This window comes from Bipolaris sorokiniana, assembly GCF_000338995.1.
Source record: "Bipolaris sorokiniana ND90Pr unplaced genomic scaffold COCSAscaffold_15, whole genome shotgun sequence".
In the NCBI taxonomy this organism is placed as follows: domain Eukaryota; kingdom Fungi; phylum Ascomycota; class Dothideomycetes; order Pleosporales; family Pleosporaceae; genus Bipolaris; species Bipolaris sorokiniana.
The window spans coordinates 77,540-104,088 of NW_006911909.1; the positions used below are offsets into that span (position 1 = coordinate 77,540).

The 26,549-nt window shown below is 51.2% G+C and overlaps 10 protein-coding genes across 10 annotated transcripts; 4 read left to right on the forward strand and 6 right to left on the reverse strand.

Moving 5' to 3' along the window:
• Positions 1-365: 365 nt before the first annotated feature.
• COCSADRAFT_100271 (uncharacterized protein) lies at positions 366-2,379 on the forward strand (the record flags this gene model as incomplete). The annotated part of the gene is made up of 4 exons (XM_007705976.1): positions 366-433; positions 999-1,150; positions 1,557-1,874; positions 2,255-2,379. 4 exons carry the CDS (start codon positions 366-368, stop codon positions 2,377-2,379), a joined length of 663 nt encoding a protein of 220 aa, XP_007704166.1.
• A 324-nt stretch (positions 2,380-2,703) lies between these two features.
• Positions 2,704-3,450, reverse strand: COCSADRAFT_99517 (uncharacterized protein; the record flags this gene model as incomplete). Its single annotated transcript, XM_007705977.1, has 1 exon — positions 2,704-3,450. The coding sequence occupies one exon, from the start codon at positions 3,448-3,450 to the stop codon at positions 2,704-2,706; it is 747 nt and encodes a 248-aa protein (XP_007704167.1).
• A 1,481-nt stretch (positions 3,451-4,931) lies between these two features.
• Positions 4,932-6,128, reverse strand: COCSADRAFT_40344 (uncharacterized protein). Its single transcript, XM_007705858.1, has 5 exons — positions 5,964-6,128; positions 5,872-5,906; positions 5,704-5,813; positions 5,216-5,621; positions 4,932-5,157 (listed from the first exon to the last, which is right to left on the reverse strand). Exons 1-5 carry the CDS (start codon positions 5,995-5,997, stop codon positions 5,095-5,097), a joined length of 648 nt encoding a protein of 215 aa, XP_007704048.1. The 5' UTR covers positions 5,998-6,128; the 3' UTR covers positions 4,932-5,094.
• A 121-nt stretch (positions 6,129-6,249) lies between these two features.
• Positions 6,250-7,827, forward strand: COCSADRAFT_125901 (uncharacterized protein). The gene is made up of 3 exons (XM_007705978.1): positions 6,250-6,493; positions 6,656-7,271; positions 7,320-7,827. Exons 1-3 carry the CDS (start codon positions 6,477-6,479, stop codon positions 7,650-7,652), a joined length of 966 nt encoding a protein of 321 aa, XP_007704168.1. The 5' UTR covers positions 6,250-6,476; the 3' UTR covers positions 7,653-7,827.
• A 479-nt stretch (positions 7,828-8,306) lies between these two features.
• On the reverse strand, positions 8,307-9,263 carry COCSADRAFT_164043 (polysaccharide lyase family 1 protein; the record flags this gene model as incomplete). Its single annotated transcript, XM_007705979.1, has 1 exon — positions 8,307-9,263. One exon carries the CDS (start codon positions 9,261-9,263, stop codon positions 8,307-8,309), a length of 957 nt encoding a protein of 318 aa, XP_007704169.1.
• A 1,549-nt stretch (positions 9,264-10,812) lies between these two features.
• Positions 10,813-11,951, forward strand: COCSADRAFT_246261 (uncharacterized protein). Its single transcript, XM_007705980.1, has one exon. It carries the CDS (start codon positions 11,024-11,026, stop codon positions 11,750-11,752), a length of 729 nt encoding a protein of 242 aa, XP_007704170.1. The 5' UTR covers positions 10,813-11,023; the 3' UTR covers positions 11,753-11,951.
• Positions 11,952-12,150: 199 nt separating this feature from the next.
• Positions 12,151-13,538, reverse strand: COCSADRAFT_29936 (uncharacterized protein; the record flags this gene model as incomplete). The annotated part of the gene is made up of 5 exons (XM_007705832.1): positions 12,151-12,714; positions 12,765-13,010; positions 13,061-13,137; positions 13,253-13,274; positions 13,497-13,538. 5 exons carry the CDS (start codon positions 13,536-13,538, stop codon positions 12,151-12,153), a joined length of 951 nt encoding a protein of 316 aa, XP_007704022.1.
• Positions 13,539-14,545: 1,007 nt separating this feature from the next.
• COCSADRAFT_40347 (uncharacterized protein) lies at positions 14,546-17,262 on the reverse strand. The gene has a single exon (XM_007705859.1). The coding sequence runs from the start codon at positions 16,989-16,991 to the stop codon at positions 14,724-14,726; it is 2,268 nt and encodes a 755-aa protein (XP_007704049.1). The 5' UTR covers positions 16,992-17,262; the 3' UTR covers positions 14,546-14,723.
• A 1,828-nt stretch (positions 17,263-19,090) lies between these two features.
• On the forward strand, positions 19,091-19,845 carry COCSADRAFT_246326 (uncharacterized protein). The gene has a single exon (XM_007705981.1). The coding sequence runs from the start codon at positions 19,137-19,139 to the stop codon at positions 19,665-19,667; it is 531 nt and encodes a 176-aa protein (XP_007704171.1). The 5' UTR covers positions 19,091-19,136; the 3' UTR covers positions 19,668-19,845.
• Positions 19,846-19,901: 56 nt separating this feature from the next.
• On the reverse strand, positions 19,902-25,590 carry COCSADRAFT_174999 (uncharacterized protein; the record flags this gene model as incomplete). Its single annotated transcript, XM_007705982.1, has 10 exons — positions 19,902-19,994; positions 20,064-21,712; positions 21,761-22,471; positions 23,114-24,098; positions 24,146-24,421; positions 24,474-24,641; positions 24,745-24,868; positions 24,924-24,995; positions 25,045-25,420; positions 25,575-25,590. The coding sequence occupies 10 exons, from the start codon at positions 25,588-25,590 to the stop codon at positions 19,902-19,904; spliced, it is 4,470 nt and encodes a 1,489-aa protein (XP_007704172.1).
• Between the last annotated feature and the right edge of the window lie 959 nt (positions 25,591-26,549).

The following is a 26,549-nucleotide window of genomic DNA, read 5'->3' on the forward strand; positions in this document are numbered from 1 at the left end:
GACAGCTTCACGGCTGTCAAGCCGCTTCCGGCTCCAATCCATGTGCAGAAGAAAAATTTTCATCTCTCTTGTTGAACAATATCAGGTTTCCAGCCTGACCGCTATATGTTTTGATGTTGCTTGTCTTACCACTCGCACCAGTCAGCTGCCAGGACAGCCACACGACACCACCCGTCCATCCTCACAGTTGAGGCGCTACACGGCACACTCTGTCGCTTCACCGCCATTCACCGCCCTACCGTTGACAACAATAACAACAACAACAACAACCACATCAACGACAAGGACAACGACGACAGCGGCAGCAGCAGCAGCAGCAGCAGCAGCAGCAGCAAGAACAACAACGCCGTCAGACATCCAGCAGCATGTGTGCCGCATCGCTCGATCGGGCGCGTTGGAGCCAAGCAGAGGTTGTGTTGCTTGATATCGGTATGTCGCAGAGCTGTCTTGAAGTCGCTGTCGGTGCATGACTACACATGTACATTCACCTACAACACACACACGCCATGTTTTGCCTCAGCCATAGCCGTCGTCGTTGCTAGTCACACAAGCACATACTAGTAGTATTGTAAATGCGCACATGTACTGACATGGGCACGCAGAGGGCACCATCTCGAGCATCTCATTTGTCAAAGATGTCATGGTAAGCCTAAATTCTTCTGTCCTTGGCCTCCCATGTCGTTGCTTCCCCGCATTCGGCAGCGCAACGACCACTGCCGGGGCAACATCGCCAAATATGTCCACAATGACGCTGGGCGGGGCCTCGACGTCGTCGCCAGGCCATTCGTCGGCCATGTAGCCTCCCGTCCATCTCTGCCCTCTTCGTTCTAGACGCTGTCGTGCTCTCTGCCTGCCTCCTCCAGCCATGGCCATCCCGCCACCCGTTTCCGCCATCTGTCACGCGAGATGGCAGTGGTGGTGGGGCCTCCTCCTCGTTGCGCTGTGTGTGTGTGCTCACAATAGCCGCAGTACCCGTATGCACTTGACAGTCTCACAAGACTGGCACGCCATTCATGGGCTGATCCCAACTTCCAATCCCTCATCGCCGCCTTTCCAGACGACACCAAGCAGAGCCCCGATGCTCTACTCGCCCACGTACAAGACCTGACACGGCACGACATTAAAGCAGTGTATTTGAAGCAACTACAAGGTGGGTTACAAATGAATCCGTTTCAACCTCGTCGGCAACCCTAGTCCCATCTCTTGCCCGCCGCCTCGTGCCAGGACCCTCGCTGGATCATCGCCACCAAGCGCCGACACCGCGCAGTTCTAAACACACTAGTCCCGCCGACTTCATCTCTTGATTCGATCGGCCACTCACCACCGGCTGCATTATCGCGATAGTCGCCATCCTACTCCAGCCACCCACCAATCGTCCAAACCCTCTTTCGTCAGCTCGACGCCGCTTTCAGCTCGGCCTCCTGCAGCGCAACGCAACGCTTCCCTCCCATCTCGTCACTTTGCACCCTGCTGGCGCACTATCGTAGCACATGCACTTTGTCTTTGATAGCACTGCTGGCATGCTCCACTCAAACTGACTCTTCTCTCTTGCGCAGGACATCTTTGGACCACTGGCTTCCGCAACGGTCATCTCAAGACCCCACTGTTTGACGATGTGGTCCCCACGCTAGAAGCTTGGAAAGCTGCTGGCAAAACCCTGGCCATCTTCTCGTCCGGCAGCGTGCAGGCACAGCTCCAGTTCTTTTCCTACGTCAAAGATGGATCCGAGACGAGAGACATCAAGCCTCTGTTCTCCGCCCACTACGATACCGTCAACGCTGGCCCCAAGATGAACAAAGCTTCTTACGATAAGATATGCTCTGAGCTAGGAAAGCCTCCATCCAAGGTTGTGTTTTTGACAGACAACGTAAAAGGTATGTTGGCCTTCTCCACTTGTCCTGAAACAACACACTACCCACCATCTTTGCCGATTGCACACACCCACTGTAATACCCCTCCTCATCCCTTCCATTGCCCGATTCGTCGGTCGATCATCACACCATTACGCACCGACCCTGACTACAAGTACCCACATGTGTATCTACACGTATGGTACATGCTCCGTCATGCGACATACAAATGTCCCTCAATGTCCCACTGCCATTTTATTTGCCCACATGGACTACAGAAAAAGAGTCCTCATATACCTTATCCGTCACGCGATCCCCCCCCCACTTGCATTGCTGTCGCATGTTTTAGTTTCATACCACAAGTAACCACCGGCTATGGTACTAACACGTTTCTTCTGCAACAGAGGCTGAAGCGGCAATCGAGGCCAACGTCTACGCTGTTGTTGTCGACCGTCCGGGTAATGCGCCGCTGTCTGATGCGTCAAAGGCGAGGTTCCCAGTCATTGAGCGATTGACTGATCTGCCGTGAGTTGAGATTTGATACCTGTCTCACCCTGTTCTCTAGTTATCACATTGGATACTCTTCTCATGGCCCAAACTCTTGTTTGCATATGTTGTAATCTTCAACCCGAATACCAGTAGTTCAGTGCTCAAAGTGGGCAGAAAAGTACATGTTCTTTATTCAATTGCCCTACTGTATTTTTCGCATCAATTCCATCCCCAGTACTGCACTCGTTGTACGCACCACACCTCGCTATAGGCCGACAAGCTGATTCAGACTCTTCACCACTCGACTTCGTGTCTTTCCACTTCTTCTCTTTGTGCCGTCCACGTACTTGTTTTCCTCGTGGCACTACGCCAGCGTCTCTCCCGCAACACGCTGAATCCACTCGGCCGTCTCATCCACTCTGCTTAAAAAAGGACTATGCCCACTCTTAATCCTCGTAACATGCATAATTGCGCCCGCCTCTTCCGCCGCCTTGACCATCTCCTCCTGCACAGCCGGGGGTAGCGCCAAATCGTCCTGGCAAAGCAGATAGCTACTCGGAATATGTTTCCATGCCGCATACGTCGTCGGTGTGGTGAATGAAGCGATGCCCTGGGACCTCAGACCCGCAGACCAATGCTTCTGCTCCTCGTCGGAGAGATCGTTGTAAAAAAGCTCGGGTGTTGTGCAGGTGAGATTTGGACCAGTGGGAACAAAGGTGGGCGAAGGAATGTTGTGCGTCCTTTGCATGAGACTGACACCCTCAGGCAGGACAAAACTCGTCATGAACGCTATTCTGATGACGCCGCCTTTGAGCCCTTGGGCCTCGCGCTCTCCCTTGCTCAGGTCCTTGAGCCCAGTGCCTGTTACCACGCCGCCCCAACTATGAGGGGCAACAATGACATCGTTGCCTTGTCCAATGGCTTCTTCCACTGTGCGCCGAAGAACCCTAATGTCTTCACTGAGGTCGCTAGGCGGGCTGGGATTGCCGACCGATGCCATTTGCTGGCAATGCATTGTGTAACCCAGGGCGTGCAGCTTCTCCATCAATGGGACCATGCATGCTGGAGTGTGTACCGACCCAGGGACCAGCACGATATGAGGCTTAGTCATACTCGACGTGGGGGTGGGGGAACGTTGGAAACCGTTCGAGCCGGGGGTGGATGTGTTCGGCCAAATATCGATGCTACGATTCGGTAGGGGAAATGACACTGAGGAATCAAATCGTCAATCGGAACGTGTCGGTGTCGCTGAATCGGTGGTCAACGTGAAGGGGGCCTAGTCTTGGATATCAGGCATCCGTAAGCTTGTGCAGGCCTGTGGATCCTTCCTCTGAAGATAATTAGAGTTAGGCGCTGCACGGGACGTGGCTAGCCAGGACTCGCTGCTGTAGCAGGCCTACGTGTCCATTCAACTCGCATGGTAACGACTGAGCACGCGCGTACGTGCTCAACATCGTACTAACTTCGCTAGGATATTTTCTTCAAACACCAATCAACGTGTGCCGGTACTAGCGCTGCTTAGTTAGTGCTGCCAACGTGCCGGGTATCCTCACGTAATCCAGTCTCTTTCCGTCTGGCTATACAGGGCCATACTCCCGAGGCACTCAAGTTGCAACGCCGTCCAAGAATTATGCCTGAATCCTGGACTTCCAAAGCTCCCGTTCAAATGGCCATGGGTGGTATGAGAGTAGTCAGAAAAGACGGCTTTGGTGCAATTGGTTGTGAAACTCTCGTGGTTGGATCCTAGTGGTTGGGAGTAAGGAGGCCCTTGTTGTACAGGCAAATCTGTTTCGGGTGTCTGGCTTCGGCAATTGTCCGCCAACTATGCAGTTACTTGTCTAGAAAGTTATGAGTGTTTCCTTGCTTGTATCCTCCTTTGCGCTCACGGCTTCGCAATCGGACCGTCGACATCCAACTTTAGGATCATGCAGTATCCCGTCTCTTAAAAACTGACCCAACCGAACGCCATTGCCCCTATTCAACTAATCGATATCAGGAGCCTGTAGTACATGCATCATGATACCATGGTCTCTGTCGAGGTATGCTACTGTCGAGTACTGGTACTGAGTCCTAGAGTAGAATCCCTACAACTACTTATATGACAAAAGCCGACTTCGACATGTGAGCTGACAGTGTCTCTATGTTGGTGATGCTTGACGGTGATGATATGGGCGTGCGTAGGTTTGTGGGAGCTCGTAGGATTCTGTTTCCAGGTTCTGACTTCATTACCAATCTCTCAACCTGACTGTGTTCTATGACCAGGAGATTGATGTAAGGCAGGGTGGTGTACATCCATTGGAATATTCGTCATCCATATTGGTATAAGCCGTTGTCCATGTTGTCGAGTTTGCACCAGAGGGTATCCACGGGCGTCCTTTGTGGATTTTGTGTGCGAGAGTGGTTGATGGAACAGGTTGCAAATCGAAAATGTGGTATCGTGTGTGGTGTGGGGACTGATGGGGACTAGCTGGTTAGCGAGACAGGCACCAGGGCAGTTTTGAACAACATCGCAGCCAATGACAGCTCGATATCCGTTGTCCGTCGGAGTTTGTGCGCTTGTCGGAGCACGTACAGCATTCATCACATCACAAAACTATTTCTTTTGAATATATACAATCAAGTTGAATTTGGGTATTATTGCATGTTTGTCATGACCCGAAATTGGTGCAGTGGGACGCCTCCAACGCCGAGTGCCCAGTTCATCCACTCTGGGCATGGATCTTGTGGTACTGTATCGCTCACTGCATGCACTGTTCTAAAAGAACCTCCACCATATGAATACAATAATGATGAAGGCAAGTCCACCAACAGGTCCATACTGTGTATTGGTTAGCCTTTCAGCTTGCCAGTATACCATGCTTGCCGCGACAACTCACCTGCTTGAGCAGTAGCTCCCAATTGATACGCACAGCCGCCTTCTTGTACTTTCTGCTGTCTTCGCGCAGCCGACTCGAAATATCGCCCATCCTCTCCAGGCTGTCTCCGCGGTAGAGCAGATCTTCAATATTCTTAGTCATGACCTTTGTGACATCCTTCAACTCATCATTCAGCTTATCAAGGTTTTGTGTTGCTCTTGAATCTTGGTATGTTTTCTTTGTGCGCTGGATGAACGTGTCGAATTCCACGAAGGCATACGGGCGGCAAGTGGGCGAGAGATATTGCTGGGGCTGGTAGGTGGTGGTGAATTCGCGCGAGAGATCGGATAAGTAGGTGAAGGCAAGCTTGCGGGGGTAGGAGCGGTCGCATATGCAGAGGAAGCAGAGGTCGCCTTCGATTAGGTAGCTGGTGACAAGGCGTCAGCGTGAGTCGTGACGGCTCTACCCCTTTTGCGAGAAGGAAGAGGGAGGCAGAAGGCGGGCATTACTGGTATGTGTAGCTGCCGCTCTCTATGCTTGCTTGTGGCTCCGAGTTGCGGTTCAGGCGACGCTGGACAAGCTTCACCTTGCCCTTGACCTCATTGAATTCGGCGTCTGTCTGGGGAATAATGAGCCTTGGTTATGGAAGCCGCGCGCAGTCTTAGAATGGACAGTACCTGCTCGTCATCGACTGAGGCTGTCAATATCAGGCCTGCAAATCGGTCAGAACTCCGGTATATGTCGGCTCATTCTTGATGCTGCCACCAACCATCCAGCCGGGATATCATCGTGTGTTTAATCATGTTGGCGGTGCGGGTGTCAGGCCAGGGCTATTTGCTGTGTGCTGTGCAGTATCGTTTAGTCAATCAGAAATGCTACAGGCGCGTTTTGGTGGGGAGGTAGCAGATACAAATTCAGGCTACGTGTCGGCGTTGGTATAAGCCAGACAGCGGAACATGACGATGCGGAAAGGGTGCGGGAGAGCGCACAGACACACCAGCGCCATGTCTAGTAGTATGCCTACTATGTCTATATCATGCCACTGCATGTGAATGCGACAACATCCATGTACTCTCAGCACCATGCCCTAACCAACCTGAATGGTAAAGCTGTCGTTCTGTCGTTCGTTCATCTGCTTCTCTCTGCGATTGGAGCGTCATAACACAATCCAGACACTTGACATTGACCGACACTACTATTATCACCATCCCATGCGTCGTTCGCCTACTAGATTTCCACTCATCTCTGCTACCTGTAACTACCTTGCATTTATCAGGACAAAATGTTGCTACCCGTGCGGTATGTTGCGCGTCTTCCGCTATTTGCCAAGATTGTAACCTTCCAACTATTTCCGCTTCACGCCGACTGCTGAATAGTTATTGTCCTTTCTTCCCCAACACGACAATAGTCTCGGATGGTCTCTCATGCCCCATCTAGCCGATTCCTAACACGTAACTCTAGATCACCTTCTAAAGAGTCAACTACTTCACACCACCCTCTGCCGACTACAGTCTTACATACAGTGAACGTAATGCGCTCAACACACCACGAAACCAATAAATCTTCTCTCAAGACACCAGATATGGAAACCGAAGTGTCACAGATAGAAGCCATCTTTTCATCTCACACTTCTCAAACGACTTCTCCCGACTCTTCAACCCAGACGCAACATGCACAGGCGCCTCCACCCGAACCAACCACCACTCCAACCTCCAACACAGGTGCCAATTGCGCGGCGAGGCAAAGTCCGAAGAGGGCTCGTGGAGAGGATGATGATTTAGCATCTGCAGCCAGTACGCCACATTCAAAAAGGACTAACAACAAGGCAAGCGCGACACCAAACAGCAAGGCAACTATAAAGAAGCCTGCTCGCAAGAAGTCTGCGCCCAAGAAAACCACTACGCCAACACCCTCTAGGTCGCAACCTTCAAGAAACCGCAAAGCCCCTGAGCGCTTTGAAGACTTTGAGGAGAAAACAGCCAAATCTCTCCCAAGCAAGAAGGGTACCAGTAAGGTTTTTGACTCCGTCTTCATCACAACAAACTCCACCAGCCGCTTGGTCAAGGCAGATATATACGCAAGTCCAATTACTCCTACATAGCTTTACCTAGCTGACACAACACAGCATATGCTTCTTGAAGGCTCAGCCTGGTCATGTCTTAGTGCAGAACAGCAAAGCACTCTCATTGCCATGTTACCTCAGGACAGTACAAACCAAGGTTTGTTGACCAAGATCAACGCAGGCGAAACGGAAGGCACACGACCATCAGCTTTTACTTTAGCAAATGACTGCTTCCGTACCGATGTCGCAAAGTTTCAGGAAGATCTCAAGAATGGTCATTTGGCCAAAACTTGGCAGACCGCTGCTGAACAGGCAGTCATTGAGCGCGCAGCAGGAGAGTACGACAGGTGGAAAGCTGAAGAAGCAGAATCATGGTGGGGTCAAAAAAGCGTGTGAAGCATCATTATTCAGAAATACCTGCCATGGGACCAAGGTGGGTGACTTCGCGTCTGTAACCTGAGTTCACACGTACTCAATGAAATGCTACATTCAGAGACACACTTTAGTACTCCATTCCGGCGTCTGCAAACAGATTCATGCTACTTGCAGTATGGCTTTCAATAGTTGGAGTTCCTTTGGTAATTCAAGATTTCTCCAATTCATGGTGTGCCGACATTGTGACACAATGTTCGATGTTGGATTTACATCTACAATTATTTTTTCGATCACACTATCCTTATGCTCCGATACCCTATCTAACCTGATTGGCTTTTCTTCCTTGTCTAGAGTTTCGTTCCTTCTCTGACAGCTCCGCGTCCAAGTGCGTATTGCGCGTTGTCTCTTACAGTAGTTACATGTTTGACAAGCGTCATTTTCGAGAAACTGACGTAGAAAAAGTCTCATTCGCGCAAATTTGCACGCATTACAACTTAAGCCATCACATCAAAAAGAAGAAAAATAGAAGGTAGGGTGAAAATGCAGCGAATTGTATATAATTCAATCTAGGAATTTGATTTAGAAGCGCAGCGTCCTCAGGTACAATGACGAATCTCAAAATATACATTTGAAGAGAATTCCCACTTCAATCATCAATCACAGGCCGAAACATGCTCAAAACTTGAGTGTCGCACCAGCAATACCAACAACAGCAGCCTTGACATCCTTGGCATCAAGAAGCTGGGGGACCGCATAAGGCGCCTTCGTCAACGTACCCACGGGTGCAGTGTTGCTGCTGTTACCAAAGTCGTTGCCAGAGGCGACCGCGAAGCCATTGTCGATAGTGTACAGCGCCTTCACGGGATTGACCCAGACATTGTTTTGGACAAGGACCTGTGCGCCTTGGCGTACGTTGATGCCGTCGTTGACGTTCTCGAAATAGTTGTTGTAGATGTGGCCAGTACCAAAGCGGATAGAGGGGGCGCGCGAGTTGATGTTGCGCCAGTAGTTATTGTTGTACGTGACCGTGAGGTGGCCCTTGTCTTCAGCGGCGTTTTTGTCAGAGTGTCCCACGAGCGAGCACTTCCAGTGGTCGTGTAGATAACTATTGGAGACGGTGACAAAGTCGGCTGCGTGTGTGATGTCGATTAAGCCGTCGTAGTAATCCTTGTCATGGGACCTGTCTGATGACACTTCGACATGGTCAATCCAGACGTTCTGGGCCTTCTGGATCGCAATAGCGTCACCATGTACAACGTTTCGAACGACAACATTACGGATGATAACGTTCTTGACGCCCTTGGCTATGAGTGTGAAATCGGAGAGGACAACGGATGGGTCCTTGCCAATGACTGATTTGTTGCTACCAATGTGGACATTATCTCCATTTCCAGAGATGGGGCCGGTGATGACAACAATAGCCGCCGCATCGCCCTTGACAGCAGCTTCGAGGTCAGCAAGAGTGGCGACTTTGACGACCTTGCCTCCTTTGCCTCCTGATGTGCCTCCGTTTGTGGTAGCAAAACCAGTTATTGCAACATCCTCTAGAGACGCTTGGCGCTTGACAAAACTAGAGGGTGCTGCCAGAGTAGAAACGGCCATAAGGCTAAGTGATAGGACTGAAAACTTCATTGTGGTAGCAATATATTGCTGAAAATTGATATGAAGTAGATAGAAAGGCCGAAGCACTGAATCTATTCCCGCGGATGAGAATGGAACAGCCGTGTCTTTGCAAATCTTTGGGGAATTCATGTCGGACCTTTATACAAGACATGCCAACGCAACTTCTCATCTATTTAACCTAGTGCTTCCCCAGGCTTGGTAAAGCTTCTATGGATTCAAGCTACACAAGCATCTGGTTCCAAGCCATATTGCACCAATAGCTTCTCGCGAAGCAGGGCAAAAAGGCTCAAGCCACTAATAATTGTCCCTTCTTTACCAGGGTATGGAGAGGGGGCAAGCTACGCCAAATGTTGACGTTTTCCGAGGCGCTTAGGCGGAATGTTTCAAGTAGTACGACTAACTAGGAGTATATGAATATCTCCGCTTCCCCAGTGAGCGAGATTAAAAGGGTGTTCGTTTGAAATTTCGCATCAGATGTCGATACATGTTGACAATTTTCATCATGGGAGTAAGCAACACTCAGTAGCTCCCAATTGATGTTGGTAGCGATGGAAACAGACATATGACATGAAATAAAGGACAGTTCAAAAAGCAGTCTCTGAATCCTTGTAATCGACAGTAAAAACATGTGATTATGCGATCTTCCACGGTGAAATTTAATCTAAGATCCTTCCAGAAGCGAGTAAGCATGCGAGGGGGAAACATGTAGACCAAAGCTGCAGTCAGGCTACGAGTCATGCAGCATCATGCACCTGTCTACTAGTAAGCAACCAGCCAGTCTCCCCACGCCCAACATTTGAGATGAATTACGGAAAAACCTATTCCACCAACACACCGTCACTTCCGATCACTACCCACAACAACCCAAATCGTATTATCATTAAATCCCTGCGGAAATTTGCAACACTGAACAATCTCAGAATAAATTATTGCTGCAATAACTATCAAAGACGTGAACTGAGTAGTGAGATGTTGCTCATAAACAGTCCCATTGATTTGCATCACGTGGAGCCCTGCGAAATGTCTGATTAGTACGATAGGGCATTTCGGAGTCTAAAACGATGGCTACCAGACAAGGCAAGGGGAGCGAGAAGAATGAAATAAACACAAATAGGCCTTTTCAGACCCCTGTTTATATTTCCGAAAACGCCGAACACCTGTTCCCTCTGCTCATTGGAAGCGTGTACAATCTGAGCATTTGTAAAATCCTGCATGTCGATTTGTCATGCTGGTCTGCATGCTTCACCAAACAAAAACGGTAAAAGAGTGGTGCATCAAAACTCGCGCAAACTTTTCTTGTCCTCTGGATAGAGGAAAATAGGCTCTGCACTATTCGTGGGAAGAGCCGAAAACTCATTGGAGTTATGGACTTCGGTAACCGCTTGGCCGAGGAGCGTATTGGGATTAATGGAGCAAGACTCAATATTACATACATTAATGTATACATACTTACACATACACTAGTCCTATGAACCGAAGAACAATGGTTCACATCACGTGTTCTTGTGACATCATCGCCCAAAGCAGTAACCTCCACCCAAAGCTCTTAAGGGTTCACCTGAAAGATGCATAGTTCAAGGCAGCAACAACCCTTTTTCACACTGTGTCCATAATTTAAGACATTTTCAAGAACGACGCATCGCAACCACGAGTGATAAATTTGCTCGCTCTATACTACTATCCTTGATTCAACAAAGACACAGGACTCCAAAACCACAAGCAAAGTGACTCACAGAGCTGTGAAGCTACCGGCAGCACACCTTTCCACAATGCCACCAATTCCAATTCACAAGAACTCACCTATTGCGCCAACTACAGCCGCAAAAGCAGACGCCATAACGCCCGAGACTGCGTCCTCGAACAACACTGCAACCAACCCACCACCTACCCGCACCACGCCCGCCCATGTTCCCGCAACAACCACACAATCGTCGTCGTCGCCTCCCGCACCACAGCCCGGCGCCCGCCCTGTTGCCTCCACAGCGCCAGTAAGCAGCGACGGGTACAACACCAATGGGATACCAGCGCCCCCACAGCCGGGTCCTACAGCAACGGTAGTGACAACAGAAACGCGACAAATCGGTCCGCCTCCCCAATTTAACCGTCCACCACCGTCGGACTCGATGCTGGCAGGTCGCTCAACAGTGACTACAACGAATCCTACCTTGTCTACGGCTAGCAAGCCTGGTCCAACGACCCTGAACTTTGGTCCTGCTGCTTCGCCCTTTCAAACACTGGACTCTGGCAATGCGGTACCACAGCCTACAAGAACGAGCTTAGAGCATCCTCCCGGCTATGTCCAAGCACCAGACAACGCCCCCTACACTGCTGGAGGCGGCATTGGTGCGCCGAGCAGAGTGGACCGAGGTGATGGAGGTCAAGGCGAGGGTGTGGGAGCACAGGCCTGGCAGTTGTTGAGCAAGGCAGGAGAGGCGCTGAGGAAGGGCGAAGAGAACGTATGGAAAACCATCAACAACAAGAATGGCGGTGGCTTCTAACCAAGATGGTCATCGTGGGTAGCATTAGTGAGATATCAAATTCATAATCAACCAAGTATCCACTCAAACATCACGTCGCAAGAGGCATATGTTTTGTACAAAGAAACCCATGACTTTCTATTGACTACTATTTTCCCCATTGCACCGAGCGATGAAAAGAGGAAGTACAGTCAAAAACAGACAAAGCAATGCAAGCCGGATATGACGTGTGAATGTTGTAAAGTACAAGAGTGTGTTACCACTCCGGGGTCGTGCTTTGCGTCAGCAGGAGCAATTGTCTGCCCATTGAACGTCCAATTGCTCCAACACGGACACCTCATCCCCATCTCTCACGTCGCAATTAGCTGTTTCCGCCACATAAACGCAGGTTTGGGGTATCGAGGAGGGAAGAGAGGCGCTTAACCGGATCCACCCTTGAACTTCTTGCCGAAGAGGAGGAGCTGGGCCTGGTCGTAGATGGACAGGACACCGGCACCAGCAACACCACGGAGGATGTTGGCACCAGCACCCTTGAAGAGGGAGGTGACACCCTCAGCGGCGACAATCTGGCGGGCGGCATCCATGGTACCCTTGTACTTGACGGCCTCACCAGAGGTCATCATCATACGACGACGGATGGTGTCGAGAGGGTAAGAGGCGATACCGGCACCAGTGGTGACAGCCCAACCAAGAGCGAAAGAGGCCAAGAAGTTACCCTCGAGGTTACCGGTGAGGAGGACAGGCTTGATCGAGTCGTACATACCGAAGTACAGACCACGGTAGACGACGATACCAGCAACGGAGGGCATGAAACCACGGTAGAGACCAGCAACACCATCGGAGGCGAGAGTCTTCTTGTAGACGTCTACAAGACCGTTGAACTGGCGCTCACCACCCTTCTTAGCCGACTTGGCGTCGTTGGCGAGACGGGTACGGGCGTAGTCGAGGGAGTAGACGAAGAGGAGGGAAGTGGCACCGGCAGCCTAGTGTCATTAGCATGTGAATAAACCTTTGGGTCGTTGCCCAAACTTACACCACCGGAGGCCAAGTTACCGGCCATCCACTTGGCGTAACCGTCACGCTCCTTCTTGTAGGCGAACATGGACTTGTAGGTGTCGCGGAAAGCGAAGTTCAGCGCCTGGGTAGGGAAGTAACGGATGACGTTGGCAGTGTTACCACGCCAGAGGGAGAGGACACCCTCGTTCTTGGCGGTACGGCTGAAGCACTCGGCAATACCGCCGTACTTGCGGTCGAGACGACCGGACTTAAGCATCTCATCCTGTAGGGTATGAGCAATTGTTATGCGTAGTTTGTTAAGTTGAAGTGTACCTGGTTCTGGATGAGGAGCTTGACACGCTCGATGGGGGCAGCGGCGGTCTTCGAGACGGCGGCGGAGACACCACCCACTGATAAGCTGTTAGTTTCCGTTACAGACATAAAAGTTCATTGATAGTATCAACGTCGAGTTGGAATGCCAATGGCATCCACCCCGATGGAGTTATCAATGCCGATGAGACGTACTCAAGAAGTCCACCACGAAACCCTGATTGTGTCGTTAGCACATGTTGCAGATAAGAGAGAGGGCAACCACCGCCAACCCCACCAGCCAGCACGAGCATCTATAACGATGCTAATCTCATCTCAACGGATCGTCGGCTCGCTACGAGGAATCGTATCGATGCAATTGATGTGCCATTGAGTTAAGTGCGCGGACCAGTGGCATTGTGGCTGCAGGTGAGACCTCGCGGGAAATGGGTGTACATACGGGCATGCCCATGAAGCTCTTGTCTTGCTGTTTACCCGACATCTTGACGACGTTTGGAGGGGAGATTGGGTGAAGAAGGTAAGGTTGCAGAGGCTGGCGCTGCGTTAAGGGAAGACAGGTGTATTTGTAGCGAAAGCTGCGACAAATTCTGCCAGCTGCGCTAAGCCGCGCTAGGCCAATCACGTGCTAGCTTCTACACCCGCTGTCCCGAGCGCTTCCACATCTACACCTCGGATTTGCGGACTGGGGAAAAAGTACTTTTGATGGAGGTTTCACGCACAATCTGGTTTTTTGTCTTTTTGACTGTGCTGCTTCGGCAATTGGCTCGCACAATGCAACTTTTGTCACCGTCTTTTTGGTATCCCAGAGTTTCAAGTGATTGCGGCACCACAGAAGCGTTGCCGTAGCAGCAACTAGCAAGCGGATACACTTTGACGGAATCGCCTCTATGTGCAGTCGGCAGGCATTGATTCAACACTTGGAAAAAAATCCACTGTGGGGATGTACAAGTGTCCAGATACCTTTTCTAGCTCAAGTTTCCCAGGTTCTTAGGCCTCTCCTTTTCGCGAGCGGCCACCGTCAGGGTCCGCCATTTTTAGGTCGGGTAATCTCGGGTAGTGACCCTTGCACGGACCAACATTGTAGCGGCAAGACGCAGGGGCCCAGGACTCCAGAGGGGCGAATTTTCTATCGCCTTGGCCGCTATTGGAAGACGTCCCGTGGTTCGCGAAGCCTTTGTCGAGTTCCAGGGCTGCCGAGATGCTGTGGCCAGGCAAATGACGTTTATCTTGCATTAACAGGTGCACAGCTTCGTCAGATTCGGTTGTTTCGCATGCTGACGAGCGCAATGATCGTGCCCTTGTCCTACAGCCTCGTAGCGATTGCGGCAACAACCCAAGTTGCTGACCACCACTAAGACATGCTCATATCAAGACCATGTGTCGCATTGTTGTAAACCTGAATGTCCAACCGCCAAGACCCAGACAAACAGGTATTAACAGGTCGTGACATCAAGTAAAATCAACTTCCAAGGGAGTATTCAAAGAGATCACAGGGTATCCATTGCACCGCAGTGCCTGCTAAGAAAATATGTACAACTATAGGATGTTCGTGAACACTACAAATTATAACTAGGGACGCCTATCATGATGCGCCATAATCCACTCCTTTTTAAGAATTAATCAGTATTCAAAAGCACACCTTGACACCTAAGCAGGATATCCAAGCCTACGGTGTCATGAAGCCGTCTCCATTGAGCTTGCATTCGGTCTCCAGCTTGAAACTGTTCTCAAATGCTTGTACATGGTTAACAGCGTCTGCTGTTGTAATTCGAACACGTCCCTTTGGCGGACTCAACTTGGTTGTGACCTTTGAAACATCGCGTTTCTCGTCACTGTAGTTACCCCCAGCTACACACTTCTTATCGCCCCATTTCGTATCGGCTGCTGCCCGCCATACAGCAGTGATGTCAACAGTCATCTCGGGAGTATAGTAAAGACGACAGTCGGCCTCCTCGTAGATGAATTGTAAGGCCACACCAGAAGTGTCATTCACACGAAGTCCGTCTCGGGAGTTCACACCTGAGCCTGCACTACGCGAATAGACGATGTCGCGGTAGTAGTCTTCTCTTAGAATGGAGCTATTCAGTGAAGGATCGAAAGTGATGGCATACTGTGCAGTCTGTTGGATGAAGCCGAATTGGTAATTGTTGACGCCCTTGGTACCTCCTATGGCCTGGATGGGATTCTTGTTGCTGCGACCGCCCATAGCAATGGTCGTAACGCCCGCCTGTTGCGTCATAAGTTCACTGAAAATGGTGCAAGTTGACGCGCAGTAACCGTCTGTTAGAAGAACAATGTTCTCAGGAGCAAATTTGGGTGGGCCAGTGACATTGGCAAGAGGACCGTACCCGCTCACATAAATCCCACCTGACGAATAGGGAGTAAAAACGTCAGAGAGATTCCATCGTGATTCTGTGGTGTAGAGTGCGCCGTTGACCTCGTGGGGTCCCATCTTCTCGTCCCATGATGAGAAAGGCGTACCATCCACCTTGACATCAGTATGGTAGTCAAAATAGGAACTCTGGGCAGCGGTAATGGTCCTATTCTTGCCATATTCCCTTGGAAACCGCGAGGCAAAAGTACTAGTGGCCTGGCCGATGAGATCTACAGCTTCATGTGCACGGAGACGATTGTTGCTTAGTGGCTCGATATTGGGAAATAGTTGCTTGAACATGTCATAACCTTGCAAAACTGTGCCACCACCGTTGGCCTGGAGGTCGATCACCAGCTTGGTTTTCCCGTCTGCAAGAGCTTTGGGAATGAAGTTCTGTGTCAACTGCTGGAATGGAATCTCAGCGCTGCTAGAGCCTACAAAGTTGGGCACTTGAAGCACTGCAACATCCTCGTATCCAGGAGCGTTGATGTAGAACCCGTTGATGAGTCTCATTGGACCAGCTGCGATAGGAGTAGGATAACCTGGCGCATTGTTACCAGCTACCTGGACAACAGCAGTATCAGCACCCGAATTTTCCTTGGGTGTGCTATCCGTAGAACCAAAGGTGAGCCACTTGTCAGCTAGATCCTGGCCTGTAGCAATGTTGCGGAGTGGAATGAGCGGGCGAGCGTAGTTTTCCATTGTGTGACTAGACCCGTTGGCAAAGGTAAGGGTTGTGGTGGCTCCAGGATAGACCCATCGTCCACGACCACCTCCAGTGAAGGTACCAGTACCGCTGCCCATGGCACTGAGACTGACTTGAGCAAGCTCATAGAATAAATTATTGTAAAGTGCATCACGATCCTGGAGTTGGCCGTGCTGACTGAGTTCTTCCAGGAATTCTGTTGCATCCTTGCCATCAATCTCGACGACGGGAGAAGGCGTGTAGGATATGTTCTTAAACTGCATCCCAAGGACATCGGGGAAGGCAAAGACTGCGGGTAGTTGATCTCCATCCTCGGAAACGGAAACTAAGGGAATCGGCCGGCCCCAGGTGAAGAGGGAGCCGACTGAATCAGGAACGTAGGCAAAGTGGCCGTCATGGGCAGACTGGATGAGTTTGTAGAGAGTCCAGCCAAAGTCATACTCGTTCTTGAAGTTGCCAGCGTCAATATCGGCATCGATCTGGTCGAGTCCCCCGATGATGTCGACTGGAGGCTGTACTTTCTCGACGTACTCGGCGGGTGGATTCTTGAGTACATCGAGAGTACTCTGCCAATCGATATATGGCCGAATGCCCTCGATGAGTCGCTTTGCCGAGGACGCATTGAAGGGAATGTCGTTTATGCAATCCCAGGCCAGCTGGGCAGGGACCTGCTGTTTGGAAGGGGAAGTGCCGTCGCCATAAACATAGCTGGAGACCTTGGCACAGGGAGCTGAAGTAGTGCCGTTGGCTTGGCGGCCCTTAAGATGGATGTGTTCAGTACGAGAGGGCAGTACTGGGGAGGCGACAGCCAGTGTGGTCAAGGCCGCAAGGGCGAGGGTGGAGCGGGTCTTCATAGGTAGAGCTTAGATAGCCTCGCCGAGCTATCCTTTTTTGCAGACGGGCTAAGTTAGCTGGCAAAGAATGAGATTGCCCGGTGTCGAATGGGAATATGAGCAGAAACGAAGTGAAGGGCCGTGTTTGTAGTCGTAGTGAGGCAAGAGCAACAACGTCACGTGCTGGACATTGAGTCAAGAAGGGAGTGTGCAAACAGGCAAGCAGGTTTACTTGGAGATCTGCGTCCGTTTGTCCCCAAAATGGCAGTAGTGAAGGGGATTGCAGCCTGAGGGAACGGGCAGTGAAGATGAGACGAGCTGCAGGGCGCAGCGCTCTTAAGAGTCCTGACACGCGCCACTAGGAGGTTGGTGATATACATGAGTGACGCACCCAAGACCCGCTTGTGTACGAATACAAACAGACTAGCAGATGGGTCTGGGCCAATTTGAGCGACAGAGCACTAACCCACATGCCTAACGCAGAGGTGCATTCGCAATCGTAACACCAATCACATTCACACGTCTCCTGCATGAATGCCGAACAGTGGACACCCTGCCTGAGATCCGGGGAGCCATCATGGCTGGCCATAATACATAGTAAGTAGAGGTTAGCACAGAGCCGCAACTGAACTAGATCCTACCGCTTGTATGCAGGCAAAATGTCCATAGGTTTCGTTCGCACAGGGACCATAAGACCGAGTTGTGTGGTCGTAGATTTGGGGTTTCAGCAGAGATTAAACATACGAATCAAAAAGACGCCATGTCAGCCGGGTATTTGGACAAGTCAATAGGAAAAAAGCTCAGGGCGTTTCAAGGATATTGCCGGAGCAGTTCGCAAGGGCGGGCGAAGCGGGCGGGCGAGCCTGAAGGGTGGGTGGTTGAGTGCAGAGTGGCAGCTTGGCGCGTCTGTGCCTGGAGATCGCTGGGCCGCATGCTGGCCACCCACTCCACTCTTCCAACGCTGCATCACACACCTAGCAGCCCGCCTTCCGCTGCTGTCCAACCAGCAATCATCCATGCCAATACCATGCTGTACAACATGCTGCCCGTCTTACCAGCCCTGGCTGCGGCATGCTGTTGCTCCGTGTCCCTTTACCCCTACATGCGTCTATCTAACTACTAGTATGTACACCTGCGTATCTCGAGTAGTCATGTTTGTAGATAGGGACCCAGTCGGCAACAAAATGACAGGTTGCTAGCATCCTCATGCGCCCCTTGACCACAGTCAACACCCCTGCCACTTCTTTTCGCCCCTGTCTTGCCACCTCCGCCGCCTAAAGCCGTCACAACCGACGGTAGCATTGTTTGCAGATATGAAGAGAATTTCCTAGTACTTAGACAAAGACTACCAAGCAGCACTACCGCTGTGCATCAATCAATTCCCAAAGTGATGACAAGACGGGACACAGGCACAGCCATGCTTCATCTGTTTCCCACCGGCAGCAACGTCACGGTGACCATCAAAACCATTAGGCGGCATCCCGTCTGTGGTTCCAAAGTGCCAAGCCTTACTGGGTCCGGTGAGGCACCTTCTACGCTACTTTTTTTCGCCTCGCACTCAAGCGCCGTGTTACCCCAATGGGAGACGTCACATTCCCCCGGGTTACGGTTGGAATCAAATCTCGGGTACCGTTACGCCGTTGACTGTTTATTCCCAAAAACGTTGCTGACTGTGGGACAGTCATCGCAACGAAAGATGTCCCTGGTCCGTCTACTTACACTATTTCTGCTGGGCTGAAATAGAACCAGGCACAGGCACATACGCAGATACTTATGTAGGCACCCGAAGCACTGCCGACAACAATACTCCGGATGCAAAAAAAACAACAACACGCGGGATTCGGTTTCACTAGCCTCAACAAAGCTTGGCGAGCTTAGTAGTCTGCGAACCAGCCCCAGCCGTACCATGCCCGCCACAACGGCTCCACCACTAGCCACTGGGCTAGCACTGCACACCAACTATCATCCGTTCCTGCGCAGTAGAGTGCCAGTGAGCTCTGATGCTAGATTTTCCTTTCAACTGCCACTTGGTAGCAATGTAGCCCAGTGCCCCTGGGCACAATGTAGTACAGCGTCTGTCTGCAAGATTGAAGCATCGCAGGAACAACATGGCAATGGCAGTGTTTGTAATGACGTACCAACCGTCTTTTAAAACAGGGTGCTCACATGGCTCGATGGTCCCAGGATGGTTTCATCCATTCGCGACCTTCGAAAAAGAAAGATAAAACATACGAAGGGAAACATGGTCACTCGAACCACTCCAGTCCACACCCTACCAAATTCGTGTGTCACCGACCATCAATTGCAAGTGAACAATCAACTATCGAGACGAACATACATGTAATACACAAAGTAACTTTAAAGATCAAACCTTCTCAAAGAAACGTGACATTTCCCATTAACTACCCCAATAGCCCCTTAGCATCATACTTCCTGCGTACAAATACAAGTACAAACAACAAAGTAATCATACCCATGCATGTGACAGTACGACTGAACCACCGTTGTCGTCACACACACAAAAACAATACTCGTGTCACAAACTATAGTCCACCCTTGTTTTTTTTTCCTTCGAAACCGCTTCAATCAGAAAACAAACCCCCAAACACCATAGAAATGCAACATGCTTTCATCGTTGTTCCTTCTTTTTATCTCTTTTTTTGCACTTACAATACCATATCATCGGAACAAATGTGAAGTTGTCAAGGTAAGCATAGCGTTTTGCCATGCTCAAGGAAATTTGAATAAAGGTAAGAAAGAGCGGATGCGAAATTACCCTTTCTTCCTTTTTCACAAAAGTTCCCATGTGCAACGAGCGATGTGACACGCAGGACTGTCAAACTATCTTGGTCTTTCCCTCCAGAAGGTATAACTTCTCTTCTCAACGTTGGATTGTTAGACGAGGTTGAACAGGACTTAGTGACAGTAAGCTTAGATCCTCAGCTCCATCTGCTCATCCACAAAGGTAGCATTGGCATGGTGATGACTGTGGTCATGGTGTCCTTGCTTGATCAAAGCGTTATACTGCAAGAACCAAACACGTCAGTTTTGTTGTCATATCATTATCAAATTCCAGCCTAGGGGCCAACGTACCTTGAAGCCAAAGTTCAAACACAAAGCTACTGCAAGACCAATACACACAACCAATGGTCCCGTAATCGCATCAAAGTCCTTTCCGCTACGCTCCCGGATCAACTTGGCCCGGTATACGTACATACCGTAGCCCCATGCTAGGGTAAAGGCAGCTACGCATGTGTACACAACAGCCAGCGCGCGTGCAATGTCGTTTCCTTCTCCTGCGGCATTATACAGACCGAGGGACAGGGAAGCAAGCAAGACACTAACATGCTGCCACTTGATAAAGGTACGCTGGTTCGCGAGCCACACTTTGGCTTCGACTCTGACAGGGCCTTGGTCCTTGATCCACACACCAGGGTCTCTGATACCTGGCGGCAGCTGGATCTTGCGCTGTTGTCGGCGGGCGTACTTGGAGGTAGAGAAGGATGGGAAGAGAGCAGCAAGACCACCTCTTTGCGTCTTTCTTCCAGCAACCACGTCGTCGTCCGAATCCGAATCTTCTTCAACGCGGACGTTGGTGTTGTTGTTCGCCTCGCGATTGCGGTCTTGCTGCGACTGCGAGAGGTGCGAACCAATCGTCGGCAGCGAGGGTCGGACGGCAGGCTGTGAGTGGGCTGCCATGCTAGCACTCTTAGGCACAGAGCGAGTAGCTGCGGGTGAGCCAACAGGCGAAGCAATGGATGGGCGGAAACTAGGGCTTGCGCGTGCACCGAAGAGGGAGCCAACAGCAAACACATCCTCGGCGGCTTTACGTTTCTTCTCTTGCTCCTCGTCAAAGGCCTTTTCGGGCTCCTTTCTGATGTCATTGTCCACCTCGCTGAGCCAGAAGGGAAAGGTGTTAACGTTGTCCTCGAACAGTTTGGCGACACCGTGAACAAACTTGGAGAAGCGAGGCGATTCCTTGACGAGGTGAGAGTGCATCAGGTCCTCGATCCACTCATATTTTTGTGAACCCTTGACCTTGATCTCAAGCAGCGCATAGGGGAACCTGTGCACCTCGCCCTTCTTAAGGTTCTTGAATGGGTACTCCATCTGGGCACCGTCAATGTCGTGCCTGTGCCAATCATCCGGGTCACGGCATGGCCTGCTCTCGTCGAGCGAGTCTTCGCGGATAAGGGCAAGGTTGGTATCGAGCGAGATGCGGATGCGGTCGTCGCCCGGGATCTGGAAGGCAGTGCGAGTGTAGTTTGCGCGGAGCATGGGCTGTAGCTTTTGCTCCTTGACAAAGCCCTGGATGTTGCTGACGGCACTCTTAAACTGGTCGAGCTTCTGCTGGTCCTTGTTGGGCCTATATTCCATCTTCTCGATGCTCTTCTCCATGTGGTACTTGTCCTCGAGGAAAGACTGCACATATTTGGCCTTGATGGGGAAACGTACTTCCTCGGCGGCATTGCCTTCCTTGATGACCTTCTTCTCAAACATGATTTCTGGCTTTTCGTTGAGCTGGCCGTACCAGCGGAGGCGGAGCGAAGAGGCGTCAGGCTTGCCATTGACCTTGTCTGTGTAGAGGGAGAAGTCTGGGTTGTCGAAGTAGATGGAAGTGATTGTCGGGTCGCGCTGGGTACCCTCGGCAACCTTTGATGTTTGAGGGTTGTAGACAAGGACCGGGAGACGGCGGAGGATGACTGTCTTGACCTCGAAGAGATTGTCCATGTGGACCCAAACTATATATTGTCAGCGCGGCATGTTGCAGTTGGCCATGTACGACTTACACTTGTGTGAGTTGAAGGCCTCAGCCATGGTGCTGTCATCGTTAAAGGACAAGGTCTCCTTGGACTTGCCATCGAGGCTTTGGCGGACAAACGAGTAGAGAGCCGACAGCCTGTAGAGCAGCGGCGAGGCATCCTCGGTGTGGAGCGGATGACGGGCAATGCGAGCGTCGATGAAGGGGCGCAGGCGGTAGGAACTGCCGCGCAGCTTGTCGTGCTTCTTGGTGGCCTTGATGACGGCGGTGAAGTTGATGCGGCTGAAGGCCTCGAGCTCCTTGGTCTCTTTGGTGATGCTGTCGAGCTCGCGCAGCACTTCCTTTAACAGCTTTTCGCGCTCTTCCTGGCTGAGCTCGGGCTTCTTGGGCGTATCTTTGGAGGACTCGGCCAGCAAACCCTCGCCTTCGCCATCACCACCGGCGTTGGTGTTGTTATCGTCGTGGATGCCCACGGCCAATGGCTCCAGCTTCTTCTCGCATGCCGAGGTGCGGTCGCGCAGCTTCTGCGAGATGTCGGTGATGAAGTTGTGTACCTTTTCCAGCTGCACATTGGCTAGCTCATCGACAAAGGCGCTCTCATCATCAGCAGTCCACGAGTCGTCGTCCTCGTTGTCCTTGAGTAGCTTCTTGAGCTTGTCGTAGTCGATGTACTGGTCTTTCCATGGCGCATACACGCTCCGGCGAAGCGTCGTTCCGAACTTCATGGCTAAGCGAGAGGCTGAATGTGAGGAAGTGCAGGAAACGCGTCACACCAAGCAGCGCGGCATGCAGTAGTAAAAGAGTAATAGAAGAATAAACTACAACTCGACTGGGTCTGACCGGCGGGGAGCTTTGCGTGCCAGCAGCCAATGCCCAGGAACCACGGGCGCACGTGTTTCGCGTGCCGCCCGCGCGTCATAGCTGTGCAACTATGCTCCCACCCCTGCTCCGAGCAAAAGAAAAAAGATTTTGCTACGAGTGGGTATCGGATCCTCACGACATCACCTCGACTCCATCCTGCCTCTAGTTGTGACAACTTACCATCGTTTTCTACCTTCGTATAAACACACAAGTATCGATTCCCAAACACGGCCTGTTCTCCAGCACGGTCGGTCCTTACGAGTCATTCCACGCCAGGTACATCCATGTACTATTGTAACCCAATATCGTTGTATAGTCCCGACGTCAGTCTCCGAGCTCCGACTTGCTATTGTTATGATTGATATACTACAAACTTTACACAAACATTGGCGCCTGAAAATCTTCTTACTCTCAAAACAAGCCGCTTGGAACTGCAACGGCTTGTATGTACTATACTTTGAGCAAACTTATGCGGCGCCCTTCAGATTCATCACGGTAGCAAACATCAACTCTTTAATACCACCAAGGCCTCGCTCATCCAACCATTGAAGCACCCACGCCTTGTATCCATTTCCACCATCCCAATCCACACTCACCCCACCTTTGCGCTTCAGTGCCTCTAAACTCTTCTCACTGATGGGTCCTCGGTGGTGCACCATGGAATTTGGATCAAGACCGTTCTTATCAGCAAAGTCTTGCTCCATAGCACGCCAAGCTGCTGCAGAAAGCGCTGCCAGCCATGCGTTGTGAGACAACCCAAAAGCCGTTTCGATGGTATACTCACGGTCCATCTTCTTCAGATAAGAGTGGAGCATGGAGCGAAGTGCTGCATCACAGAACAACCCCTGTGACTTCTTGTCCTGCGCCACCAGACCCCGAGCTACCCAGAGAAGGTTGTACATGTCTCGCAAACAATAGTTGAATGTATCCGTAACCTCAACAGGGTAGTAGGCTTTGACCGGTTTGGGATGCCGGTCAAATGCCAGTTTGTACGCGCCAACAATGCCGCAGACACGTGCAAATGTCGTTACCGAGGCATCCTGCGTCAAAAGATAGATCAGATGCATTGGTGGCAGCTGTATCGGCACCACCCGCGGCATTGACGACGTGCTGACCAATTCGTAAAAGGAAAGGATGCACGACGTGACATCACTGCCCAGTCCTGCAGGCATGGAAACAAGAGCTGATGTGAACAATGTTGCAACATGCGCGGTCACACGGCTTAATGTCTGACTGCTCTCACTGCCATGATTTGCAGTGTCAGTGACTGCCGTCGATATATGATGCTGTAAAAGGACAGTATAGAAGTTGATGAGTTTGGGGTATGCTGGGATGCCTTGAGCCGCTATGGCCCGCTCGGCAAAGGAGAGATATGTCGCATGAACCTCTTCGAATGACCCAATGTCAATATAGGATAGTAGTCCTAGAATCGTGTCAAGATTGTCCTGTCCATTCCATACTGGCAGATACTCTCGAAAGAAAGCCAATACACTAGGGTGCAACGACTTGGATTGGTCAGCTTCGCACAAGTCGATGTAATAATTGCCCTTACCTTTGTGTACTGTGCATATCTCAAGAGACCACTAAGTATCTCATTGAGATATCCGTCATCTCCAGCCCCTTGGCGATGGGCCTCGAACTGCTCCTCCAAGCAGGCAGCAAGCCAAACACCAATCCTGGAAGTCGAAATGCGTGATGGCTTCAAATCCACATACTTTTGTAAAAGCGGATCTGCAAGCAACGATACCAGCTGACCTGGTGGCTCTATCCTATCAAGTTTCTCAACGAAATCATCAACACTGTCGATACCCTCGAGCGTTACCGAACTCTATCGTAAAATGTCAGTGTCTACTACAAACCGGCTTAGCCTGAGAGCTTACTTCAGTCGCATGGTAGGTGTGTACTTCCGGGATGGCAGAGCTTTTGCTACCCTTGGGTCCCTTTCGTAGCACCTTGAAGCCGTTCTGCACCTCCCCGCTTGAATCGTCAACAGCATTGCTGGCCTCATGAACTGCGACAATTCTGGCTCTCCATTCTTCGTCCGGTCGCTGCAAAGTTAGTCCATGTTCGGCAGTACGACAGTGGGGTGCGGGGAAGTAGCATGGGAGAGTCGAGGTTGCATTCGTGGTGGCACAGGCAGCGGATACTCACCGGAGCGAAAGATTTGCGACTCGTGGAAGTACTTCCAAGAATGATGTCGGGATAGTAGTCCTTGTACACGAGGAGAAGTCCCTGTAACGCGGGTTCATTACCTAGTCCGCGTGAAAGTTCCAGTCTGCCGTTGCGTTAGTGGGTCATATCAAAGCACTACCTTTAAAATGTATACGCACAGTTGCTGTATGCGAAATGGCTTGACGTGCTTTCTGCAAGTGATGAGCGAGAGCAGATGACACAAGGAAGTCCTGCTAAACTTAGCACACATGCAGTTGCAACCTGGCTCAAGTGGCGCACCTAATGCTGATCATATCCAGCATGCCGAACAGAACGCCATACAGGCGTGAGAGAACACTCTGTTCTTCGATGATCTCATGAACTGTAATCAGCCATTTAACCAGACTGTCTTGGGTGCCAGGCGAGGGCTTTCCTTTGCCTTGACCAAGCGCCCCGACAACAGTGATGACCACATCACTTGGTATGCGCCGGGCAGGGTACAGATTCTTGATCAGGGTAGTGATAGTTGTCTGATCCAGCGACGTCTTCACCGATATAAGCTGTACAACATCTCGAAGAGCATCCTGGTCAAGGCCGCCTTCATTGGCATAACGGCAGATGACGTCGACTATGCTCGAGACCTTGATGGTGCGTTGCTTTGCTGGTGTCCTGGAAGCTGCAAGCCACTGTAAGCACTCTTCCTGACCGAGTCGATAGTCGCGTAGTGATGCTTACCTTGGTGTAATAAGTTTAGCGTCTCTTGCAGCGTGGGCCGCTCGTCTGCCGAGTCCATCAGTAGCTGGCACAGGGCGAGTTGCAGGTCGAGTTACCAGCAACAGATGGCATGCCGCTGTCAGTACCAGCATGCATCGGATAAGTCCGCGTTTGGCCGTTGTGAATTCTTGGTGCGGTTGCGCGGGCGCGTTGCCGTCGTGGTTGTTGACATGAAGTTGCGCCTTGCCTGTTTGGACCGCAACCAAACAAGCGAGCAGCTCCCCGCCAGCCAGCCATCCATCCATCCATCCAGAACAGTGCGTGCTACACCTTTTCCACCCACCTTGCAAACAGTACTGTCCTATGAGTCTATCGCATTTGCGTATTCGGCCCTTCCTTGTATAGCCAATGGCTCGACGTACTGGTCAACTTACCGATTGGGGCTCCTGCGGCTCGCCCACGCTACTCCGGCTTGATCCAATTAATCATGCAGATGTCACCCGCATGGCCTATCCGTCACTGGAGCATGCTTCGCAGCGCTCGCCTGTCTCCACATTTACCTTGAACATTTTGTGCTACAAGGCAGGCATAAAAGGGTAAAGATGCGTCGACTTGGCCGGTCCGACTGGCTCTGGGTCATGGGCTGCTTTGCATGTCAGCGATCGACTCCATCACTCCCTCTGCAACGTCAACTCCAAGCGTACACCCCCCGGCGCGCTGTACGCCCCCTGATGATGGCGTATGTACGCGGATATGTGCCTGACCTACTGACCCGGTTGTTGGCTGGCTGCCTGATCCTGAGTGGCGTTCTTTCACAGATCCTCCACCAGACCGGTTGGTGAGGCGGTTTGTCCAGAGTAACAGCTTTCATCTTCCCTTCTGCTAGTACTGTAGGGCTCCAGGACTACCATGACTATCACTTCCTCATACACATGCACATTGCAACAGTGCCCCGCATGTGCTATCCTATCAAACCTTGTTCGCCTTCGATACACGATCCTGCTGCTGCCCGATATAACCATGGCCATGCGGCGAGGCGTCCGTTGAAGTAACTGCCCACATAGGCACCCGCGCCACCAGAATGCCTGTGT